We start from the raw sequence: 21,733 nt of genomic DNA, 5'->3' as shown, positions 1-21,733 counted from the left end.
GTCCCGGATTCTGTTCAAGATTTTTAGCTTGAACTCTGAATCATTGCTAACTTTTAAACACTTTTGTACCAATTAAGTTGTAAGCTGAAATAAAACTTCTTGCGACATCTATGTAGTTAAAATTGCTTTGTTCTTACCTTTTAATTGGCCTGCAGAAGCACAGATGTTGACACAGTGTTGATGACAACCTTTGGAAGGAGGAAACAATGCCACCTGTGGATAATGATTAACTTGGGTGTGTTCATTGTTTGGAAATAACCCAGTTCAGGGTTGGAGGTTCACTGTGTGTCAACAACTAAAGGCACATGGGTGATAGTCCAAACAAAAAAGTAGGGCATTAACGTGACAGGTATAGGAAATCATGCGTGATATAAAAACAATTATGTATTAAAAATAAAAAATCACACCCTTATTTGTACTTAGCCTCCTTTATTCTGACATCCCTAAATACAATACAGTGCAATGAGTTGCCTCATTAGTAGGGTCTGCCTGTGTGTAATTTAATCTTTGAATGTCACCTTTAACACCATCCCCACTGTGAAACATGGCAGTGGCAGAATCATACTGTGGGTATGCTTTTCTTCAGCAGTGACAGGAAAACTGGTCGGAGTTTATGAAACCTAAACTCAAGCTAACACTGGTAGGCTGGTATAACAGAATGGTCTACATAAAAGCACATTTATGTATTAAAATGGCCCAGTCAAAGTCCAGACCGCGGATCCAATCGAGAACCTGAAGACCAATTAATATTTATATAAGTTCTGAATCCTTTCCGACAAATCTTTAGCCATTTCCCAAAGAAGAACAGGCATGAGATGTACCTAGAAAGATGAAATCATGTGACAGCTAGTCCTTCAAAGTACTAATGCATAGAGGATAAACACAAATGAATAAATTATCTTTGCAATAAATACTTCAAAGCCATGCAACCTTCTCATTCCACGTCATAAATGTGCAGCATATCTGTTCCTCTGTCACATAAAATCGTAATAAACACTTGCGGTTTGGAACTCGATGAAAAGCTCAAGAGCGACAAAAAGTTCTGCAGGAGAACATTTTGTTTACTTGGGCTACCTCGAGATATTTCCTCTTGATGACGCTGACAACAGATCAATACACAATGTTTCCCTTTTTACACTGAATGTATGGAGCTGTGAAATCTAAGCAGCCTCATTAACAGCTGCACGTCCGGCCTGGCTGCAGTCAGAGCGGCAGACGGCTCAGAGAGCGGATCAGCCCGGTCACAGGACGAGAAAAGGCAAAGAGTTTAAGTGTAAGAGCATGACACACTCTCCTCGGAACAACCAGACGTGGAATTAACCACGTTATAAGAGAACCGAGGGAGAGAATATGGGAGAAGGTTGAGCGAATGATTTGAAGTATAGAGGGAAATTGGATAAAAGTGAAGCAAGACAGACTTCGGGAGACAAAAAGCAATCAGCTAATGCTTTTTTGTGTTCGTGATTGGACGGCTGAGCTGAAGGGAAATGTCTGTCAAGGAGCACGGCGTTGTCACAAAAGTGCTCTAGCCCACTGCACCATCTGTCAGATTGTGCGTGCATGACCAACCTGCAGCAGAAGACAGTAGATTGAGACTTTTAGCATGTCAGTGGTGGATTCATTTACCTCCCACTTGAGCCCGACATTTAGGAGCATCTGCAGAATGTGCAGCAAACAAAATGTGCAGCAGCATGAAAGTGGGCTTCACTCAAACATCACAGAGCTTGACGGACCAGAATTTATGTGCTTTAATCTTTGGGATGGGCAACACTAAGCAAATGGTCAGCAGACAGCTGACGGTCAGCAGAATTAGTGTTTCATCAGCTGCCAAGGCTTTAAGAACGCACATCCACATGCACTCACCGAGGAGAGAGTCAAGCCCCCAGAGGGCTCAAACAGCTGATTGAAGATATCACATCAGCTGTCAGGCCAACTCCACTGAGAGACAGAGACAAACTGGGCCAACACCACACAGTCTAATAACATTACCTAGCACATATTCAAGTTACAGATCCTGTAGGGTTGCAATTAAGAAGCACATAGTTGTTGGTAACAATGTCACATTTCATTGTAAATTGAAGATATCTGAAAGAAAAGGGGTTAACTTTCTCTACAAGTTGGACGGTATAGACATTTCTTTTGAACTGATAATATATCAATACGATAAGCCTAGCCCAAAACAGCTCAACCATTTTTACAAGCTCTAAGAGAAGATTATTTTCCCAATTCGAATACATTTTGAAGTCTACAGACTTTTGGCTGCTATCCTCTGTTAAATTTGACTATTTTATTTTCTCCTTTTTTGCTGATGATCCCATCAGTTGCTGCTTGTCTGTGGGGCGTGTTGACGTCAGGACTGTCGTCTTCAGTAAATGAAAAGTATGTTCCCTTCAAATTTACAACTGGAACGACATTTTTTTTTTCCTTCTCAATCCAGAATCAATCAAAAACACCAACGCTACATTTATACGGAGAGCCAGACAGGACAAAACCACTATTCTACCACCACCATGTTTGATAGATGATCTCTTTTGAATTTCCACTTATTCAAATAATCTTGTTTCAAAGTAAATATATATTGCTTTTCTTTAACTGTATCGGTGGATTTTAGTTTTGTAGTTTTATATAAAAAAAAAAATAAAAATATTGAGACAAGATTGCTTGGGATGCTGACAGGATGTTTCATATCCCTCCAAATGTTTTGGTACAGCTAAACTCAACTTAATGTTTGTTCTTATCACAAGCATACCGATAATTGCTCTCATCTCTTCGAAGGATTTTGCTATCTTTCTGTTGGGTCTGTTTTGTTTCTCTGTCAAATGTCAGTCTATTTCTCCTGATTCAGCGTGTTCTGGACTGCATCCAGAGTTTCAAGCTTAAAAATTACAAACTTAACATTCCAGAACAACTTTGGACTTCTTATCTCTCACTGTACTTTCTTCAACAAATAACGTCGTATTGTACGGCAGCGCCCTGTTCTACAGAACTACTTTGACAAACCAGATGGTTTATTTCAAAAGTAATCTTTGGAAGTGGACGGAGTCTCTGTCTAGTAAAGTCACAATTAAACTTCCACCAAACCAATCATTCAGGATAAAACAGGTCTCAGTAAATAAAGGGCCAACACAGCTGAATTTTGGCCCCCAAAATGAGACACAAGCAGATTTATGGCATTGGTGCACATTACTGATTTATACTTGATATTAATCAGGCTGACACTTTGTTTCAAATGGGCTTCAAAGTAAATAACCTCGTTCAATCTTATCCTTTGGCTTGGAAAAGTATTGCCTTAAACTGCTTCACAGCTTGTCACATTACAACCATAAACTTCTGCATGATTTATTTTGGTTTTAATCTGATAAACCAACAAAAAAGTCATAAAAAAAAACGTTGAGTGGGAGGAAAATGATACATGACTTTACATTTTTTTACTAATAACAACCTGAAATGTGCAGAGTGCCTGACCTACTCTGATTTCACCAAATGAAATCCGTCCATCCGTCTGTCTGTCCTCAGAGTTAGGGGAAATGACTTTCATAAAAGTACAAATAGATGCAGTACAAGACATTGCTCTGCTTCAGCACACCTGGCTCCAATATTAGGTCATTAGCAGAGCTCTGTAAAGCTTGACTGCAGGCTACTGAGGCAATTTAGCCCTTTAAATAAAGTGTGTAGGATGAGGGACAGAGCTGCACGTTGCAAAACTCTGGCCATGGAGGAGTGCAGTTTGAGACCGCTGATCCAGAAGGTAAAGAAGTGCTAAGATGGTCAGGAAGCAACAACAACTTTTTTGTTTATTGTTATTATATTAGCACTTCACAAATCTTGGCTTTTTTGAAAAATGGCAAGCAGAAAATCATACGCCATTTTTTTTATTTTTTTTTTACCTTTGTTCATAATGTAAAACAGCCTTAAGAGTCTTGAAAGACGCTTACAGATAAAATGTATCCTTATTATACGGAGTCTTAAGTTTGCCAAGTGTCGTATGTTCATATTGGGAACACAACAAACATGTTTAAGAGCGCACTCTGGTTAGACTGCCTCCAAATTGAACGTTTTTGCCCTACATGCAAAAAGCACGTCACACAGTGGGAAACCGGTGGCGGCAGCATCATGCCGTGGCAAGAGACAGGGAGGGTTGTCAAGAGCGTATAGCAAGATGGAAAAAGTCAAACACACAACCAACTGAGAATCTATGACAAGACAGTAAATTTGCTGATCTCCATCCAGCCTGACCGAGTTTGAGCTACACTGATGTTTGTGGTTGAAGCGTTACCAAATATGAAAAAAATAACAATTTTAAGTGGTATGAAAGCATTTGCTTGGCACTGTCAAATATAAGAACTGGCTCACATTTTAAGTGCAAAGTCTATTTAAACAAGCAAGTGTGGGTTCAACATGCTAAATAGTTAGAGGTGTTAGGAGAAGAGGTGTTATGTAGAGAGAGATGCTGCAATGAAAAGTGCCCAAGATAAACATCAGGGGCGGTTAGACGTCAAAATTCCCCAAATTCAAAGAAGCTCCAAGTATCTCTATAAAAACAGAAAGAATATATTTAAAGCCAAACTCAATTTGACTTGCTTGGTAAAAAAAAAAAAGCGTGTAGACGGTTAGTAACGTAAAACCTTTGCCCAAGAAATCGAGCCGCTCCAATCTCACCTCAAATCCACGCGTGATGTGAGGTGGATGTGATGGAAAAGTGCATTTCTGTGGCGTGACTTAAACTCAAAGCAATATTTAAGCTGTCTATGTGATTGCAGTGCAGTAATAAGCACTCACTCACAGCTCGGAGTCAGGAGTATCATCTGACAATCAGCACCTCCGAGCTTCTCCATTCCTAAATTAGGGGAATGGCTGCAGCACCGACTCCAGCAAGTGGTTGCAGGCCCATTGTCTCTCCATTGTCAGGTCCGCTCCGACACTTACGTCATCAGACGCCCTTATCCACCGAGCTCAAAGGAGTCTTCTTGCAACGCTCCATGAGTCCTCAGGTCAGAGGTCACCTGTGGCCTCTGGTCTCCAGGACGACAGCCTGGCAGTCCCGTGCACCCTCTTCCCTCGCACAAATCCTAAAGAAGCAGCTTTTGTCCCCAAATATCTCCTGTGCATTTGAAGGAGTGTAAGTTTCAGCCCAAACATTTACAGCCAAACTCCTTTCATGGGGAGAGTAGGAGGGCCACCAGAGCTGCAGAGCTGAAAGCCAAACCTAAATGTTTCATATCTTTCAAAGATAAACATGCTCGCCACACTTGCTTCATCCTAAAACAACCTGCCCTCCTGACAGCATCACTGTGAAACTGGTTAAAGTCCTGCGCTCCGGTGTGCATAAAGTTAGCCAGACCCCCACACACCAAGCACTAACACCCCCTCTGCTGCAGGGGCTGCATGTGGACGGAGATCAGAAAAACTCACCATGCTCTCTGTGCAGGACATCTCATTGATCAACACTGGCACTCTGCTGCAGTTTTCTGTGCTCGCTGCGTGGATTAAATAAAATCAAAACAAACGCAGTCGACGGGGCTGCGCAGGATATTTTTCCCCAAACCCCGCCGGACCTCAGGGCCGAACAGCGGACGAAGATCAGTCTGTGAGCCGAGAGAGAGAGCAGCAGACTGGGACTGTTTGTTTTCCCTCCCGGACGTTTGAAAAGAGGAGAGAGAGAGAGAGAGAGAGAGAGAGAGAGAGTGGTCTGCCCCAAGTTGATTGCACAGACACGCTTAGAGATAAGAGGAAATACAGCGACATCTATCGGCCTATCGGCCGGGTGAGAAAGTGCGTCGATGTAGCCTTTGCAGGCTACATTTTTTACCGTCTTAATAATAATTTTAATGTAGAACTTATTTAATTAACGCAAAATCAATTGTTAAATTGTAATAGATTAAATGAATATTATTCCGTGATTCTTTTAAAATATGATTAAAATATGTCTGCTGACCAGGAGTGAAAACTGAATTATTACTCGCTGATTTACTTACAGTTAGTGTGAAAAAACAAACAAACAAAATTTTCCTTGTTCAGGTAGCAGAAATTAATATGTTATCTATAAAACATGACTTTGTGAACACAACTTTTAAACTACATTTGCCAAATTGTCTTGTATAAATCCTCTTTGGGCCCCAAATCCAGCAGATGATCCTAAGCAGTTGAAGTTTACTAGGTCAGCCATCATTTCTACAACAAAGTCAGCTTTAAAATTACATTTTGTGGTTCCAGTCAAATATTTTTTCGGAGTGAAGCTTGGTTTCATCTTATTTTCTCTTTACAAATAATACAAAGAACATTAATAACAATCCTGTTATGGGTGTAAATTTTAAATTTAAATAATTTCTTTAGATTAATTGAGACTAGACATGTTCCAAAAGCAAAAAAGAACATTTTAAAAACTGAAGTTTAGAAGTGTATATTTGTTATTAATATGTTGATAAAGTATTATTATCTTATATCTTAATTTGGATTTGCGTTTCTGTATAAAGTAGCGTCTTAACGTACACAATGCAACAAATATTAATATTCCATGCACAACAAAGTAATGTGGGTATGGAGAACTTGGATAGAACAGAGTAAGTTGTAAAAAGCTGTAAAACATTAAAAAAAAATAACTTGCTTTGCACACATATCCTGACATGAGTTGCAAGAGGACAAGGATTCTGTTCGGCTTTTTTCTGTTCAACTTTTTGTTCATTTTTATACATAAGAAAGAAGTTAGGAAATGAACACACATTTCTTTTGGTGTAAAATGTTTTATTATTTATTATCCGACCTCGAGCAATTGATACTCATCTAGCATCTATGTTGCACCATGATTTCATCACTCACAGCCTCCAAAGGAGAACGTTGTGGTTTATGTTTCTCCGTTTTTGACTAATTCACTTCTCATTCTCTGACAGGGTAAGACACGGCTGTGATCTACAGTCCCTGTCCCCCTCAGCGATGCCGTCCAGCTGGGCGTCACACCGGCAGTTTCTTAATTTTGGGGACAACTTTGACAGTGGTGGACACCGAGTTGGCTCCCTGAAGGTTCTGGGCAGTGCAGGTGTACGTCCCCTGGTCCACGTCCCTCACCTCATCCACCTGGAGAACGGACTGAAACTGCTGCCGAGATGCTTCTCCGCGGACCGGGATCGCCGTCTCCTCTGTGTACAGAGGCCTCCCGATCTGCAACCAGGGGAAAAAAAAAAAAAAAAAAAACCTCCATTCAGCAACAACTGTGAACAAAGATCCAAACTGAGTTACATATGTTTAAAGAGTCAAATCATAGTGTAATTAACCCTGTCATGCATAGTGGTGACTACAGTGAACACCTGTCTAAAAGCCATTTTCTTGTGCTTCTTGTGGATTTTTATGTTATAAATGCAGACAGACCACTGAAGTGGACACTAATGCATCATAAAATACACCATCAACTTCTGACCATCAGCTGCAAATGCAAGAAATTATTTTTGTTAAATCCAAAATGGCAGACAGACAAAAAAAAAGCATGCCGACCCGGTCCCTCCTTCTACTGTGGACGACTCTTGCAGGTAAAAAAAAAAAAATCAGATGTTTGTGGTTGAAGTGTTACCAAATATGAAAAAAAATAATAAATTTCGGGGTTATCAGATAACCCCTAAAGAACAATACTACTGATGTATTTTCCAAATAACAACTTTGTATTTGGAGAAAATTGCAATTGTTCACCTAAAAAAAAGAAATAATAAAAAAAATGTTCCTACCTTTTTTATGCCTTAAGAAAATAAACAAAAATTTTAAGAAAAAAAATCCTGACACAAAGGATCATAATTCATGCATGAAAGGGTTCATATGAAATGCACCAATAGATGAGTTGTTGGGGTGATCAAGCTCATACCTAAAACTCTTTTCTGTGTCTCAACTTACATGTTTTCATTGTGTAACACAAGGTAAAATGCAAAGATACAGAACAAAGAGACATTAGATCCATGTGATCAATCATAAATGTTGTTTGCTGTGGACACTCTAGTCCCACTGGTGATGGATATTGATCACACTTTGTTTCCTAACGTGCTGATCTCAGATATTTCAATCACACTTTTCACGACCTTATATTTATGACGGTGTTCTTGGAGAAAATGGTAAATACTTAGATTCAACTTAGACAGAAAATAACTTTACACAGGAGTTTGCATGGCTATGCTTCACCATAGCCATGACAGAGGAATCAGTGCATGTCAGACAGACAGTTAGTTAATCAATAATAAAATCTTACCACTATTCTTCTATTTCCATCTGCCCTTGACCTGTTTTGACAGAAATGCTTTCTTTGCCTCCTTTTCTTTCACAGTGCCAATGTCTTGGTCTCATTGTGCATGCAGATGGACTCACACCAGCCTGCTGTCAATGCAAGCTCTGCACTGGTGGTGGCAACATAAAACTGCAGCATGCCCCTCAGGATATTATGACCCTCGGATGTTATAAAAGCTTCTCTGCTATTGAATGCACAAACTGTTTTGTTCTTTCGGGTGTAATCTTACTATTACAAATTTACTTATGTGTGATTTTATTTGGTAAAATTAAAGCGATGGCATATGCTTCTTTGGAAGTAAACCTTTGAAAACAATGATTTCAGTCAGGATATCTGGCAACCATTAATTAAACTCATGATATCTGATGGACTCTTTCATCGTTTCACTTTTTCTTATAATATTTTCTACCAATGAATTCAAGTCAATGACCTGCAAAAGTACCATGAAAGTCGTAGATTTTTTTTAAAGTAAGCTTTTAAGCTCATGCAGCCATTCACAGTAAATTGTGGCTTTGATTAATTTGCATAGTAATCTAAAAAAAAATAAACGGTTACCACAAAAAGTGGCGTCATTTGTAAAAAAAAAAAAAAAGTAACATTTTCATATCTAGCCAATTATTTTTCTGCCACACTGCTATGCATAGCGTAAGTCAGTGTAAAGTCTTCAGAGCAGATCTGCTGACCTGCTGTCCTGGGTATTCCCAGCTGAACTCTATGAAAACGTCCCGTTCTCCCACTGCACTGCAGGCCACACGCAGGTTGTCCCCCACAGCCACCGAGCCTGATGATGCCTGGATCACTGGAGCAGGAGGAGCCATGGGGTCTAATGGTATGGATAGAAAATGTACCATTAGTACACGCAAAACAAGACGAAGCAAGCTTTTCAGTAAGTTATAGGAGCTTGTTTTAAGTCGATAATTCCTTAATGCTAATGGGGAAAAAAAAATCTATACTAGTTCCGACTACTGAATGTATTTTCTGACAGTTTCAGGCTATGGTGTTTGATCTAGAAGAGGTACACGTCGATTCATAGGAGTAAAATTAGACATCCTGAATGGTATACCATTGTAGAAATCCTGACCTCTATGCCAGTTCGCTTTGTTTAAAGTTGTTGAACAGACAGAAAATGAGCCGAGTTTTATCCGATCAGTTTCATGGAGCCATCAAATATTCAGTGAAACACCTTGTGGACGAAAACTCGTTGACAAACTCACAGTTGACATAGATGAGGATGTACTTGGTGGAGCTCTGCCTCAGGTTTCCCAGAGCAGCCACACAGTGCAACACTCCGGCGTGATGCGGCCGCGGCCGATGGATGGTGAAGCCCTTCCTGTTGCTGAAGGAGATCTCCGTCCCATCCACCGACACTTCCCCCGGTGGGAACTCGCGGTGCAGGGTGACTTTCGCCTCAGGCGATGTCGCTTGGCAGGGGAGGACTGTTGGCCAGTTGCTTCTCAGCTGGATCATTTCGTAGTGGCTGGATGACGGGATGAATAACTCTCGTGGGTCTGGTTTGAAAGACGAGAGCGGTCGATTATAGGATTAGTTAGGTTCGGCTGAAGAACCTTAATCGGTCATTGTCCTGAACATCTTTTTACCTTGCTGTCACAGTTCCAGCTGTATATTTTACTATTTTACTCTCACCGTTTGGCAGTTTTTGCCAAGTTGCTCTTTCCTTCTTAGAAATTTCCTCCACATATGAAGATCAACACAAATTTTCCTTACATGTATATCATCCTGTCTTGTATTTCATGTATTTCCGCTGAATAAAGGTTGAATGTTGCAATGACATTTCCTTGTGGGATTATGGTATTGCAATCAATTTGGGATTTTACACATATTTGCCAGGGCAAAAAATGTACAGAAGAAAATGTTTTTCTATTGTACCTGGGAAGAAGATGAAGACTTTGATAGCTTTGCTGTACTCCCTCCTGCAGTCTTTGTCTTCACAATACATGGGAAAACAGGTGTACTCCCCTGTGTCCGCAACAGTTGTGTTGACTAGTGTCAGGAGGCTAAAGCGTTCTTGTTGGACAATCCTGCAGATTAAAAAGAAGAAACAGATTTGTGCACACCCCATTTCCCATCTTCAGATTTATGAACATGCATCTTACACAAGCCGTCCGTCGTCCTCCTCCACGTACGGGGGGACGCTCCACTGCACAGGTTTGCCCCTGCACCTCAGGCTCAGTGTGTTTCCTGTCTGCACGCTCAGGGTCTCTCCCACTTTCTTAAAAACACCTCTGCCAAGAACCTTAATGCAGAAAGTACATAATCATTTTTAAAGTAGGACAATTTCGACAGCATAAGAGAGATGCACGACTCCCCCTGTAAGATGCTGTTTCCTACTTGTGTGAGTGACGTCTTGGTGTGAGCTGCAGCTGCAGGTTTGATCTTTTCTTTAACCATCTCAGCTCTTTGCCTTTTATTTGTTGCTTTCTTTGGTGTGGACGTTCTTCCACGAGTCGTTTTCTCTTCTTTGGCATCTTTTTAACCAGTGCAAAACCCAGCGTGCAGGCAAAATAACAGTTAGCACAGGAGAGACCGCTTGATGCCATGAACCTGTCGTTTAGTCATGTGTCGGCTTTTGAAATAAGCCAACAGAAAAGTTGCATTCTTGGCATTTCCAGAAGCGCATGTACAGAAGTGCAAAGTGAAGGAATGAATTCACTTACCCGACTCAAAGACTACAGCGCAAACAAGGAGGGCGCTCAGCACCAGCCTCCACTTCCACTCAGATAACTTCAGCAAAATCATCACTGATCTGCTGACGTCCAAAGCGGTGTGTAAACTCGTAGTTCAGGTAGTTCAGGACAGAGAAAGCTCTGCAGAAACAAGAAGACGACTTGCAGAAGAAGCGAGAGCAGACGCTCAAAATCACACAAATTCCTTCAGCTGAGGGCAGATCAGGAGCACCACAAATTCCTCTGGAGTCCCTGGACCAATAAGGGCCCAGGGCCTGTTTGTTTAGCTGCATGACTGGAATGGTGCAATGGCAGCACAAGCCTGGCCCTCACAGATGCTGCCCAGAAAACTGACTGCGGGTGCAGAGTCAAAAACATTTGGTGACCAACAAACTCTGTGGTCTGCATTCACAAACTCAGGTCAAATGAAATACAACTACGGTTGGCTTTTAAATTAGTCATGCAATCACACTTAAAAATATGCTAATAATGTTTATGTTTTGTGTATTTTTCCATGTATAACTTACGGTTCTTGATAGTTCAAACAACGATTCAGCTGCTTCAAAACCTCTGACTCATTTTCACAGTTACCTGAACTATGAAAAACAAATCAACTTCTTTAATGGCAGCTGTCCTGTTTCAGGGAATGCACATATAATAAATAATTTGCAATGTTTAAACATATGATTATTGGTGCTTTCTTATTTTTTTCATTTTTTTTTTTGTAATATGGGAGTTATGATGAGGTTTGGGATTTACACAGATTAATTGTAAAATTCACGTCTTATAACATTATATGTTATTCAAAAATATGTTTTTTGGATGTTTAATCATTGGATTCATTATATACTGTATTAATTATTGATATTACATAAAATGTGGTTTCAAACAGAGTTTTATGATGTCACCCCGATGCATTTTGTTTAAAAATCGCTTTTGAGTTCAACACAGCTTAATGTCAGAGTTAAATCGAAAGATTAAAACGTTAGTTTGAACTTCAATAGCCAGTAATTTGTTAATATCAAACGATTTTTTTGTCATTTTTTAGTAAATTCAACCTCATCAAATCCACACTTGAGTCATCTGATCGCCCTTCTTTACCCCCACAAACAGCCTTCCAGACAATGGTTTAAAAAAACATCTTACTCCATATTAGCAACATTTTAAAATGATTTTTAAATCACATATGGTCTTTGTTTGTTCTCCGTTTCCTGTGGCTAAACAGACATTTCTGAGAAAATGGTGGTGATATTTATCATTTTATTTCACTTTCAGTCAACCTGCGACAAAAGTAACTCCAGGTTACAATTAAATGTTGTTGTGTTTTTTTTTTCCTTTTCCTTTTTAAATTAAGGAATACATTTACAGAATTTGAGCAAATATGCAAAATGTTTATATTTACATGTAAAAACACAATGCAATTTTTAGCAGAGTTATGTTTAAACAACAAAAAAGGACAAACCAAATATGATGTTACACAAAATAGCATTTTGTTTAAAGCACATCTGCTTGTGCCAAAAAGCAAAAAACAAAAAAACAAAAAGAAAGACAAAACATGCAGCTTAAAATCATTATCACTATAACAAAATGGCAACAATTTTAGAGGTAAATACAATATTCTTCAATTTAATGTATCAAAATGTTACAAAATAAGGATCATTTTGTTTATTAGCCTTTTTCATTTCATAACCACAGCGTGAGAGGCAACACAAATACACAAATATGTTAAATAATTTATTTTACTTTAAAATATTTGTTTCCCTCCGAGGCCTTTTAGGAAGTACAATAAATTTCTCTGAACCTAAACATGCTGATTATGCAGTGACGTGTTACACAGCACAAATATCTGACTGGGAAGATGCAACTCAGTTTCAGATAAGGAAAAAAACACAACAAAAAAATGCTCCCCCTATTTGGACATTTCTTTCCAAATGTTCTGCAAAACCTGCTTACTGGCACTTTTGGTCAATAAAACCCACAAAAGTAGATACTAATTGATGCATGTAGAAGGATTTAGTTACACAGTTCTTACGTAGTTACTCTATGTAACATCTCAGTGTATCTTGTCTTCACCCCCCTTTGGGGCTCAAAACTTCTCCTCTCTAATTACGTGCGTGTCTGTTTTGCTGCTGACTGTTTCGACGTTGGTCCGGTGGGTCCTGAGTCGCTTCCTCTGAACGCTGTTGCGGACTCCGTAGGCAAAATAGATAACTAACCCTGCAGAGGGGAGAAGGAGGGGGAGCGTTGTTCAAGATCATAAATGATGATTATGATAAAGTTTCTAAATGACTGAAGCTACAGAAAAGTGACTAAATCTTACCCACTAACATCCAGATAGCGTATCGCAGCCATGTGGCTGAACCCAACTGCACCATCAGGTAGACGTTGATGAGCGTGCTCACTACAGGTAGAGCTGGCAGAAATGGCACCTAAGATGAAAATCTGAGTTAGAAGAGTTTTTTTTTTTTTAAATGATGTTCTTTACAAAGTGAACTTTAATTTAGGCACGGGCCTTTATAAGATTATAAGAGAGTTCACATTTTTTCTCATTTCTTTTGTTTGAAACAGAAAATCAAAATGTTTGCTGGAGCTGGCCATGAGTCTTTTTGACTGATGTGGAGAAATTCTGGTTCACTCTTCATTAATAAAGTAGGTCCAACAGACTGAGCTATACAAATAAAAGAAAACCTCCCGGTCACTAACTTTGAGCCAGTGTGATGAAAGCAGCTGCAACCATCCCATACCAACGTGACTTTAGCTGCCCTTACCATGAAAGTTGCCTTTGTGGGATTCTGTGGTTGGATCCAGATGAAGATTAAAATGAGAAGCAGGAGGAAGGAGAAGATGCAAACGAGCACCACGCTCCATGCCTCTACGTTTACCAGAGCGTCTATGGCCTGGGTCAAGGTGACGCACAGAGCAACCACACACACAACTGCACAGAGACAAATAAAGAGCAACGATCACACCATGAACCGGAGAGGGAACGTTGTTTCTACGAAAAACTCTGGCATCTCTTACCAGAACTTATAGTTAGGATTGTGACTCTTCGTGCTGTGACAGAGTTGGGAGACGAGGGAGGCTTCAGGAACCGAAACTTGGGGTTTGGTTCTTTGACCTGCAGGTCTGTGTCTTCAGATGGGGCAGCCTGGTACCTTACGCACACAAAAAGGACACGTGTGCTGTGAGTTTTCATTTTGATTTTAGGAACTGAGATTTATGAGTTTAAGAAGCAGAGATATGGAGAGATATGAATCAGATTATTTACTTAATCTAAACTAACTTTTAGAAATCTCTGAATTAGGGTTATGATCTGCGTTTTCTAAAGAAAGCACACAGAAACAGTATTTTTTTTTAATAATACTTTGCTAAACATGCTAGTCACCAATATAAGATGCTCAAACTAATTAACACACATGGTGTCACACCACCTTTTTTCCAAATATACATATAATTTATGACTACTTGCAGCCTTTTATGATTGTTTTTAAAGCAGAAGCAGAATCAACTCGATTTGGGATCAAACATTCAGAAAAAGAAAAACGTACCTCAGTATCAGGATGCATATTGCCACAAGTGTGTAGGCGAACAGAGTACCAATGGACATAATTTCCACCAGGGCTTTCAGGTCAAACAGGAGACTCATAATGGCTGAATATACAAAAGTAAAGAGACAAATAATGTCACTTTGAGTTCAAGTCACAAACGCCAGTGCAGACTTTTTCAAACAGCCTGAATTTCTGTACCTGCCACGACTCCGGACGATATGGTGGCTATGGCGGGACTGCCCTTGGCAGTGACTTTGGTCAAAGGCTGGAAAAGCAGGCCGTCTCTTGCCATGGCGAAGAGAACCCGAGGCATCGGGAACATGGAGCCCAGCAGGCTGCAGAAACAAAAAGTGCAATCGGGGTCAAACAACACCACCATTATGGCTGTTTGGGCCTCACAGACAGAAAGACTGATTGTTCCCATTGATTTCACTTGATTTAAATAAAAGTTACTCGGTCAGCATTCTTTTTCTTGACCCCTGAGCAAAATGATATGAGCGGTGGCCATTGTTTCAGCTCTCACTACGTTTCTACCGTTTCTTTTAGCATCTTCTGTCAATGGTTGTCCCAAAAAACATAACGTTTGAATTGATTGTTAACACAAACCTGGGTCTTGATTTTTTTTTTTCAGCCTCATGAATACATAATATTTATGCCTGGATTACTTAAAACAAATAATGCATTCAGCCTGACTTTGGAAATCAAATTACTCGGTCTGAGAATGTCCCCCTAAGTCTGACACCAACTCCAAGTTCATGTACACATGAAACATCCTGAAACTTGCAGGAATTATTTGCACTGATGATGATGATTATTGTTTTTATTTTTTATTTTTTATCACATTGGAGCAGACACAGTACTTCACTGTTTTGGATTTTGTCCTTCAGTGTTTGACTGTATAAAACGGGTGAGAAACACATTATTATCAGCTCCTCTTGCGTACTGTAGTTAACTTGGTCACTAATCACAAAAAAAAAAAAAGTGGAAACTCCACAAGTTTTTTTCAACATGCTGAACTCAGCTGGATGTCGTCTTCAGGGCAGAGTCGGGGCTACTGAGGCACGTCAAATGCAACATTAGCCTGCAAACACGTCCAATGGTCACGTTTAATTAAAAATTTTGCAGGGCAAGGCTCGACCAATCAGAATTTATTTTATTTATTTATTTATTTATTTTTACTGCGTAATCCATGGACGCTCTCTAGCTTTGTTACTGACAAGACATGGCCGCAACTGTGTTGTTCTGTGAGGATCCAGACCTGGTGGACAGGGCACACAACGATCCCACGGCCACGGCGTATTTGGCGGGTCCCCAGCCAACGTATTCGAAGGCCACTGGCAGAGGGCTCTTCTCGTTGAGCATGTAGTAGGGCATCATCAAGGTGAGGGCGGCAGACACCGCGAAGTAGGCCAGGAAGCATATCAGGAGAGAAGCCACAATGCCCACAGGGACAGATTTCTGAGGGTTTTTCACCTCCTCGCCTGAAAAAGGAAGAGAAGCCATCTTTGATAGATACAGAAGCTCCACTGCTGCAGATCCTTTCTGGGAGTTATCTTTTGTAAACCAAGCAGGTAACTGCAGTGCAATTTAAAGGGCTTTATAGCTTAATAGGTTGTAAGTGTATTATATGATCATGCAGGCCTACTAAAGTGTCTTATCACAGTTTCAGAAAATTGTTTTGCTCATACACTCTATTGCCTTGTTTGTACAACTTTACGATATCATTCAAAAGGCATCAGCGGTGCTGATGGTAGACGCAATGCTTTGTTTGATTGCGTTAAAAATATAATTGTCTGTATTTTACTCGTATCTTAGTTATCAAATGTTCCGATGGTCACAAGAGGAAGAACGCTCCTTTTACCTGTCGTAGCGATGCAGTCAAATCCGACGAAGGCATAGAAACACGTTGCAGCTCCTGCCAATGTGCCGCTGAAGCCATAAGGAAAAAATCCCCCGGCTCCGTATTTGCTCGTTACGTTGAGGGTGTCGCTCAGGTTGCTGCAAGAAGACGGGGCAGGATTTTATGTTCACTGACAGTCAGATAAATAGGAATCTGTCACTCATTTCTTTACAATTGGTTTACTGTTCACTGCGGTTATTTTCAACCCATTTTCAGTCCAGTATTTGACTATTTCAGACAGTCATTTGTTTTGTTTGTCCTTGTCTTTCTTTCTTTCCTTCTTTCTTTCTTTCTTTCTTTCTTACTTACTTACTTACTTACTTACTTACTTACTTTCTTTTACATTTTGGTTCTTCAACTCAGAATTGTAAATTATTTAAGAATGAAATTGTGACTAAACTTAAAGGGAAACACAGTTTGTATATATATTTTTTCCCCAATTTTTCTAAGCACAAACTTTATGTTGTCATGGTCAGCGAATATTACAGGACAGAAAAAATGAGTGGAATAGTCCAAAACTAAACTGGTGAAATAAAATTTATGAATAGCTTTCATAAGCTATTCATCAAGAGCTTATGAAAATATTGGCTTTGAGAAAAATGTTGGTGTTTTGAAATTTTGCACAGTCCTACATATATAAACAAAAACTGATGGGTATTTGGAAAGAAGTTGTGCGGCTTGGACCAAATATCGGGTGAAAAGTTGAACCAGTTTGTTGCATAAGAGTAAAAACTAGAGGCAGCCACTTTAAACTACACACCAACCTCATCAGATTCCACAGAAGGATGTAAGAAATGTTGACATGGCAAATTATACTTTAGAATAATTTTAATGAAGTCATGTTTGTTTAATGAAGAGAACATTAGCCTTTTAGCATCTTAAGTAATTAACTCAAACATAATATTTAACATTCCCACTTTGTCCAAATAATTGCACATAAAATCAATATGCACAGAGACTTATTAGGATTATTATTGAACATTGCTGGTTGCTATTCCTTTAGCTCTTTTGCAGTTTTGATGTCTTTTGCCCAACCTTTCCAGGTATGAAGTGGTGAAATCTTCGTTCTAACCAGGCGTAATCTAACCTTTTACCTGCCAAGCTGGACATTTTGTATCCTTCTTTGGCAGCCGACGACTTAGAGTTAATTTCTGTATTCATAGTCCAGTGTAAAAAAAATATTGTCATATGAATAAATGCTGATGCCAGTTTGCGGTTGGAGTTGTTTTTGTTCGATAAGGGGTCACAACTATAAATTATAATTGATTGGACAATTGGTCTATCAGACATCAATCATTTGAGAAATTTGTCCTTATAGTTCATCAAAATGTAAACACTTTGGTTAAGGTACTGAGTTTTTAAACATCTTGTTTACATATATGAAATTGATACAAGCAAGGACAAACTGGTTAGGTATGGATGAGTGAGCAACTTTAACTCCAAGCTTGTGTTTTGTTGTCTTAATTTGTTGAGCACAAGTGTAAAATAATCAGTTTTAATCACAATATTACTTGTTCAGTAATCCAGATTATGGATTATTCTTTTTGATCTCAAAAACTACATCTTTTGTGGCTTCAGACATAAGTCACTCGGGTTGAAACTTAACCCAGAACCCATGGCTCAACCCTAAAGTGTAAAGTTAAAGAAAAATGATGATTGCACCCAACTGACCCAGGATTTAGTCAGTAAAAAAAATAAAAAAATAAAACACAAGTTGGGTTTCGCTCTTACTTGAATTGTGCTGTGGCGTTTATCAGATCCTCTTTGCTGATCTGCCAGTTGGAGAGGTTCCCTTTGATAAACCCAGAGATGATCACAAACAGCAGCACTAAGATGTTGACCGCCGTGAAGATTTTGTTGATGGTCGTTGACTCTTTCACCCCAAACGCCAGTATGCCTTCACGTAAAGCAGATTTTATTTTTTGATGCGCTCAAACTGACGTGCAGCTTTCTTGCGTTAATCGAGGACGCATCAATTTGTACCCGAGAGCAGCAAGATGAGTCCAGCTGCAAAGACATCTGGGTAAGGCGCCAGTCCAGGAAGGCCCATGGCTGCATTTTTCTCGAAGTACCTGGATATGACCCCCCCAATCAGGTCATCGAACGTCCCGCTCCACGCCAGAGCAACGCTTGATGTTCCTGAGCAGAAAAGAGGGCCATAAAATTGTAATTCTGAGTCACCATTTTAGTGCTGTCATAAACAGAAAATTTGAATGGAAACATTTCCTTTTTGCGGTGATCATTAAAGCACTTCTGCTTAATCAAGTGGGGAAAAATAAATATATATATATATATTTCCTGCAAGATAAGCTTATGAGAATTTGCTTTTCAGGAGTAAAAGATCGAAGAAAAACATCACAGAGAACCTTCCTTTATCTTTTATAGGTTCATTTAAGCGTCCTTAGAGAGTACGTCAAAATGATGATAATCTGTTTTTGAAATTAAAAGGCTAAGCATTGATGGAAATTAACAGGTGAAGAGTCAGCAAATAACATAAATATATCCTACCAGCACAGGTAAAAAGATAAACCAACGTTAATTTTGGACAAATGAATATAAAAAGAACATTTGATCTTCTAAATTAACTTTTATAAAGTTATTTTTACTTTAAAAAAAAACTAACCTTTCAGTAAAGAATGTGATACTTGCCTATGACATAGGAGAGCAGCAGATTCCAGCCGGTGATAAAAGCCAGCAGCTCACCAACCGTCACATAGCTGTAAAGGTAAGCCGAGCCCGTTTTGGGGACCCTGGCTCCAAACTCTGCGTAGCAAAGTCCGGCAAATACAGATGCCAAGGCAGCAATGAAGAAGGAGATGATAATGCTGGGTCCTGCAGTGTCTCTGGCCACCTCTCCGGAGAGCACATAGACACCGGCTCCCAGGGTGCTGCCCACGCCCAGGGCGATCAGGTCCAGGGTGGTCAGGCATCGGTTAAAGGTGGACTCTTCCCCATCGGGCTCGATGGGCTTCCTGCGAGAAAGACTCACCAGAAAGGACTTGACCGCACCGCACGGCATGCTTCTGCCTGGGGTTCGGATCAGAAGAGTGAGGGGATTATGCAAGAGCCCACAGGCGGGAGAGAGCAGGTTGATGTTGTGGAGACGGGCAGAGCAAATTTGTGAAAGATCGAGGGGAGAGGAGAAGGACAGGAAGGGCAGACCAGGGGATGTGTCAGTAAATGATTGCCAGGTCAGCTCTCCCTATCAAGAAACATCACTGGTTTCAGAGTATGGTGTTCCTTTTTCACTGGAAAAATGTGGGATGAATCTACAGAAAAAAAGCAAGTAAAAAGTCCAGTTTCCCGAGAACTCCACAACAGAACACGTCAGAGAGTGAGACGAGGAAAACTGAACACTCACGTCTTTGTAGGTCTCTGCCTCACAGGTGTGTTGAGAGGATCTGTCATCCCCTTAAAACTATATATTTATTTTATATGTGACCTCCTTTATCTCCCCAAGATATGATTGTGCTGATGCCTGGAATTTCCTTTGCAGTCCACAGGACAGAAAACTACGCCCTGATTACCGATTGCCCTTTTATCAGTCATTGGTTATATGTGCTTTACTTCGTTGAGTAGCTTTTCTAAAAAAAATTAATAAATAAATAAAATGCAGTGGTCTTACAAAGTGGTCTCAGTCCACTCAGGCAGTTATCACGTCAGAGAGAGTGTAGCTGTTCAGGTCCCCGTTTCAGGTCCTAATCAGTCAATTCTGAAAACAAATGAGAAAAAAAACAAGGAATCAAAGGCAAACAGAGGTCAAAAGAGGTCGAATGCATGCCTTTTCATTTGATTTTTGTAAGTCTTGGAGTAAAAAAAATAACTTGAGTGTTAAAGTGTTTGAAAAGTAAGCAGAAATCTGATAAACATGTTAGATCAGGAATATGTCAGAATCAGAGCTTAAGGACAGAGAATAACGACTTTATTCGTAGGAAGAGAAGCAGAAACGGGTGACACTTTCCCCCCATTTCCTGGTGGATATTTGCAGTTGTGCTGTTGTTGAGATTCGTAACTTTGATAAACTTCTGATGATATTGCCTTTCAGATAATTCGATACTTCAAGGTCCACATATCTGTAAGACTTTGTCTCCTTGGAAAAGAACAAGAAACCTGCAAAGGGGACGGCAGATTCCCAGCATTTGCCTGTCTTTGATTAGGTTTGCAAGACCTGCATCGTATCTCCTGAACATGTTGTTTGCTCCCTGCCTCTCAAGATCCGGACTTTCATCAGCAACCTAAAGAAACTGAGCGTACCAGGCTTTCAGCCCCTCAAAGTTTTTTTGTTTTTTCTTTTCTTTTAGTGGAGGACAAAGCAGCTTTCATGGCTCATGTATGCGGCGGGCCACGGAGCTGCTCTCTGAGAGGTAGCATTTACCTTCTCATCTCCCATCATGGGATTTGAGATCACCTAATCCCTCCTGGCATTCACTTCAACACGCAGAAAGCGGGCGAGCAGGAAGGCGGCCGGCACGGACGGTCAAAGTACCTGTGACCGAATCCGCGCTCGGGCCGGCTCTCTCCAGCTGAGATACCATTTCCAGAGAGACAAGGGGTAATGCTTAACTAAATAACAGCGTCCACACACGTGATCTGCAGCTTTATGATCACGCGGCTAATCACGACCCTGTTGATCCTCAGCTAATGTTCACTAATGCAAAATTTATGGCTCCTTCTTATGCGTTAAAAGCAAATCTTATCAGAGACGGTTCGTCAGTAGGACACGCTCATTCATGTTGATGCCGAGGTTTTAAATCTGATTTTCTTTTGCAGACACGCAAGCTGTTTACCTTTATCTCCGGTCCTACGAGGGGTCAACCAGTGGTCTGTGCTGGCGCGACAAAGACAACACAAATATCCGTGCTGGTGACTCGGGTGAGGGAAACATTGCTGCCATATATACAGGACTGGCCTGCATGACCCTCCTACTCAATGGAGTTACTCACAAAGTAGCCTTTCTCACTCCCGACCAGTTTGGGTCATAATGTGCTCATTATTGCACGGAGGCCGACTGAGAACTGTAGACTGTAAATCCTTCTCAGAATAACCCCTAATGATTGAGTGTCCATGTATTCATCTGGTGTGTTTTCATGGGTTTTCTTTAAGAAGGTGTTCATTTGTACTGGAGCGAGGACTTTCGCCAAACATCGGGGATTTAATCTCCATTAACTGCTCGCTCTCAGTGTTTATTATAATATGAAATCAAAGCTTAAACATGTGCAACAAAGCAAAAAAAAAAAAACAAACAAACAAAAAAAAAAGGGTACTAGGCCGAAATGAAACTTTTACGGTTACTCAAGAAATCTGCTTGTCTTTAATCTGAATTACAAATATGATTTCAGAG

At 40.2% G+C, this 21,733-nt stretch overlaps 3 protein-coding genes across 5 annotated transcripts in view; all 3 read right to left on the bottom strand.

The window, feature by feature from the left end:
* The window catches only part of n4bp3 (NEDD4 binding protein 3), a 29,888-nt gene extending 24,266 nt beyond the window's left edge, over positions 1 to 5,622 (bottom strand). Inside the window, exon 1 of the mRNA XM_007561556.2 lies at positions 5,413 to 5,622. The gene's annotated coding sequence lies outside the window, so the exon portion shown is untranslated. The remainder of the gene's footprint in view (positions 1 to 5,412) is intronic.
* A 1,102-nt stretch (positions 5,623 to 6,724) lies between these two features.
* Positions 6,725 to 11,548, bottom strand: LOC103144524 (platelet-derived growth factor receptor-like protein). Its single transcript, XM_007561555.2, has 7 exons — positions 10,936 to 11,548; positions 10,610 to 10,746; positions 10,375 to 10,514; positions 10,148 to 10,299; positions 9,475 to 9,768; positions 8,944 to 9,083; positions 6,725 to 7,155 (listed from the first exon to the last, which is right to left on the bottom strand). The coding sequence occupies exons 1-7, from the start codon at positions 11,015 to 11,017 to the stop codon at positions 6,949 to 6,951; spliced, it is 1,152 nt and encodes a 383-aa protein (XP_007561617.1). The 5' UTR covers positions 11,018 to 11,548; the 3' UTR covers positions 6,725 to 6,948.
* A 639-nt stretch (positions 11,549 to 12,187) lies between these two features.
* Positions 12,188 to 21,513, bottom strand: LOC103144523 (cationic amino acid transporter 2). 3 transcript variants are annotated; one of them, XM_016676148.1, is made up of 12 exons: positions 21,180 to 21,513; positions 19,042 to 20,104; positions 18,376 to 18,531; positions 18,124 to 18,289; positions 16,354 to 16,490; positions 15,751 to 15,973; positions 14,691 to 14,827; positions 14,493 to 14,595; positions 13,966 to 14,099; positions 13,713 to 13,879; positions 13,265 to 13,373; positions 12,188 to 13,161 (listed from the first exon to the last, which is right to left on the bottom strand). In XM_016676148.1, exons 2-12 carry the CDS (start codon positions 19,409 to 19,411, stop codon positions 13,031 to 13,033), a joined length of 1,833 nt encoding a protein of 610 aa, XP_016531634.1. In that variant the 5' UTR covers positions 19,412 to 20,104; positions 21,180 to 21,513; the 3' UTR covers positions 12,188 to 13,030. The 3 variants fall into 3 exon arrangements, with proteins under 3 accessions (XP_016531634.1, XP_016531635.1, XP_016531633.1); XM_016676149.1 differs by having other exon boundaries at positions 19,042 to 19,419; XM_016676147.1 differs by lacking the exon at positions 21,180 to 21,513 and having other exon boundaries at positions 19,042 to 20,342.
* Positions 21,514 to 21,733: the final 220 nt, after the last annotated feature.

This window comes from Poecilia formosa, unplaced genomic scaffold, assembly GCF_000485575.1.
Source record: "Poecilia formosa unplaced genomic scaffold, Poecilia_formosa-5.1.2 Scaffold128, whole genome shotgun sequence".
NCBI lineage: Eukaryota > Metazoa > Chordata > Actinopteri > Cyprinodontiformes > Poeciliidae > Poecilia > Poecilia formosa.
This window is presented reverse-complemented; position numbering and strand designations above follow the sequence as displayed.